General features: G+C 59.9%; 1 protein-coding gene across 1 annotated transcript in view; it reads right to left on the reverse strand.

Moving 5' to 3' along the window:
* LOC101861557 (mucin-5AC) overlaps positions 1-3,200 on the reverse strand; it is a gene marked incomplete at both ends in the record, with an annotated part of 27,412 nt that overhangs the window by 9,497 nt on the left and 14,715 nt on the right. The window contains 1 exon segment of the mRNA XM_013090392.1: positions 241-2,792. Within this exon segment, the coding sequence (XP_012945846.1) occupies positions 241-2,792 (2,552 nt within the window).

A 3,200-nucleotide genomic window follows, 5' to 3' on the forward strand; every position in this document is an offset into this window, starting at 1 on the left:
GAGGTGTGGTGACGGACACGCTGGGGGTGAGGGGGCACGGAGGAGCTGGACGTGGTCACTGACCTGGTCAAGGGAGCCGCACTAGAGGTCACTGAGTGAATGTCTGACCACCCGGTGGATGGTGCGAAACCAGGGACACTGTAAGAGGAGGTCGCAGAGGTGGGGGGAGGAGAGGAAAGACAGGAGGGAGAGACAGGGGAGGGGGAGCCGGAGGAGGGTGCTTCTGGCGGTCTCACTAACAGAGGATGCTTCCTCTCTCTCGGCCTGGCGTTGAGCGGCGTGCGACAAGCGGCGGGCTGCGGGTCGCGAGGGGGCAGGGCGGGAGGGGAGTCGGAACCCTCTAAACTATTACTCCTTCGCAACATCCGACGAGAGACGTGGGAATTTATCTCCTTCTCCGGGTCCTCGCTGACCGACTGGCTTCGTCTAGGGGGGAGGCGGGGAGGGACATCGCGATTATCGCCCACGGGACTCTGCTGACTCGGAGCTATCTGACCTTCTACTATTATACTATCTATTCTATCTCCACCACCAGAACGGGACCAAGTTGGGGCTTGAGGTGCAAAAACACTCTCCAATATCTCTCCCCCACCAGACTGAGACCAGGAAGGGGTTAGAGGCGGAGAGACGACACTCTCCACTTTACCGTCACGGCCATAAGACCGAGGTACGGCCGGCGCCGGCCTGTTCTGCTCGTTGTGGTAGTAGGTGGTGGGCAAGTGGTGGGGGTGGGTGTGGGCGTGGGTGGGCGGCAGGACCTGGCTTAGATCCATCTGGCAGCCCGAGGCGGAGAACTTCCTCAGCTCCCCCTGTGCCCCCTGACCCCTGTCCAGGGGCGTGTCTGCCAGCACCAGGCTCGCCACCTCCCCAAGGTCGCCCTCCATCAGCGTGTGGGTCAAGCGCTCCAGCTCTCGGGTGAACTCGGCCGTACTCTCCTCCCCCTTGACCTTGACCCTCTCCGACATCGATCCTCTCCCACTGCTGCTGCTCACACACGTTGAACTCTGACCCCCAGGTGTTGAACTGTGACCTCTGGGTGGAGAACCTTGAGCAGTCAGGACATGCGTAGAGGAGGCCTCTGGTCCCACCGTCAGCTGTTCCTGGCCCCCTTCAGGCTTGGTTCTGGAAAGATGACTAGAGGAGAAATAAAGCCGAGGCACGCGGAGGGCGGCAGCTGTCGCCCCCCGGTTGCCACGGTGATTACCCGTACCTGCGGAGCCCCTGCCAGCCGTCCGGATGGGAATAGCCCCGCCTCGCAGCATGCGCAGAGGGTTGGTGTCCACTTCCTCTTCCTCTTGGTCCGCGCGGCCATCGTCCTGATCCACGCTGGCCGTCCGCCCGGGGATACCTTGAGGTTCGCGGGCGGTGGGCCGTGGGCGGCTGGAGGCTGAGCTGCCCGCCGCGGAGGCTGAGGAAGAAGCTTCGCCGTCGCCGGAAAGCGCCCGCTGGTGGTCCAGGTGTCGGTTGAGTCGTCTCTCCCGCAGCTTGCTCATGATCTCCTGCGGGGAGGGCTCGCTGAAGTCCTCCTCAAACAGCGACGTCTGCTTCTTGTTGAATGAGTCTCTGCGCTCCACCGAGCTGAGCGACGTGTTGGCCCGCGAGTCCGAGTCGCGGCCTGGCTTGCTGCTGTCCGAGGAGTACTCGCTGTGCTCCCACTCGGCGCGCTCCGACTCGGCGTTCTCCGATGTGTTGTCCGAGCGATCGAGAGAAGACCTCTGGGACGAGCGGGCAGACGTGCGGTCAAACGAGGTGGACACTTTCTCCAAGCTGTCGTCACCGCGGAGATAGCTGTTGCTGTCCTCCACGCGAACGATTTCAATTGTTCGTTTGAGTTCCTCCCTCTCTCGTTCTTTCGAGTCTTCTTTCCTGGAGGCAGGCACGGGGATGTGCGTGTCGATTCGCTTCTCGCTTTTGGCGGGTATCTCTGGCGACTCGGGCATTTGATGGCGGACGGTGGGCTCCACTCTCTGGATCTCCGGGCGCGGTCGGGGCACGGGGATCTCCGACTTCTTGCCGGGGGGTTCCGGCTGTTTTACAGGGCGGGGGGCGGGGACAGGGGCGGGCTGGGAGGCCGGTTTGGGCTGGGACACACCCACTGGTTTCGGCTGGAGCTGGGGGGCGGAGATGAGGGGCCGGGAGGAGGGGATGGGAGGGGGAGGACCGCAGCCAGAGCCAGCACCCGCCTGGGCGGAGGAGGAGGACACGTTGAACGGGGCAGATATCTTAGGGGGGCTGCCCCCGCGCTTGGAGTCGCGGATCAGATCCGGCTCCGGGGAGGGTGTTGCTTCTGGTTCTGGAAAGTTCCTGGTTCGACTGCCATAGCCCCGCCAGTCCTGCTGTTTGGAGGAGTCTGCTTCCAGTGAGCTGACAAAGTCGCTGACGTGGTGGTGGGAGGAGGAGGAGCTGGTGGAGGACACAGTCGGAGAGGAAGGCCCCTCCTTGACGGAGCCCCGCACCACCAGCATGTTGTAGGCCTGCTGAGCCTCTGGGGTCATGTCCGCGTCAAGGTCAGCCTTGTTCTCCAGCTCCTCCGAGAAGGTTCGCTTTCGCTCTGACTTGGGCGAGGTGGAGCGTCGGATTGAGTTCTTCAGCTTGGAGATAATCCCTGGGGAGTCCTCGTCGAAGAAGCCGGACCTGTCGTGGGAGGACGGGCTGACGGGCGGGCTCTGGCGGGCGTCACCGATCATGTGGGAGGTCAGCTCCTTGGCGCGTGCCAGGGCCGTGTCCACCATCCTCTCGTCTGAGGCCGACATGGGCTTGACCTTGGCCTGCTTCTTCTCTTTATGGGTTTCCTGCCAGACACACACAGAGGGTGCAGTATGTAGCAAACACAAGCATTGAAAACACAAAGGGGCACTGAATGAAAACAACACCCCGAAGTCATTCTTTTAAGTTTTCTAGTCGTTGGTAAGGTAGAAATGCCTGTTATTCATTTTCGTAACCTCAGTTAAACAGGGGTTTCTTGTACTAAAAACTCATCACTGAGACATTTTCACTTTTGCTCAACTCCTGAGGTTAACTTTAGTTAGCACTAGCACCGTGTTATTTTAAAATATTCTCAAAACAGCAAATAACTACGGAGTCAACCGTAATCTGACTATAATGAAATATAACAACTTGACTAATTGGGTTTTTAAAAAATCTTTCTACCTTATAATCTAGCACAACCATAACAGACCCCCTCCTAACACCCATCCATA

Source organism: Aplysia californica, unplaced genomic scaffold, assembly GCF_000002075.1.
Source record: "Aplysia californica isolate F4 #8 unplaced genomic scaffold, AplCal3.0 scaffold01252, whole genome shotgun sequence".
In the NCBI taxonomy this organism is placed as follows: Eukaryota; Metazoa; Mollusca; class Gastropoda; order Aplysiida; family Aplysiidae; genus Aplysia; species Aplysia californica.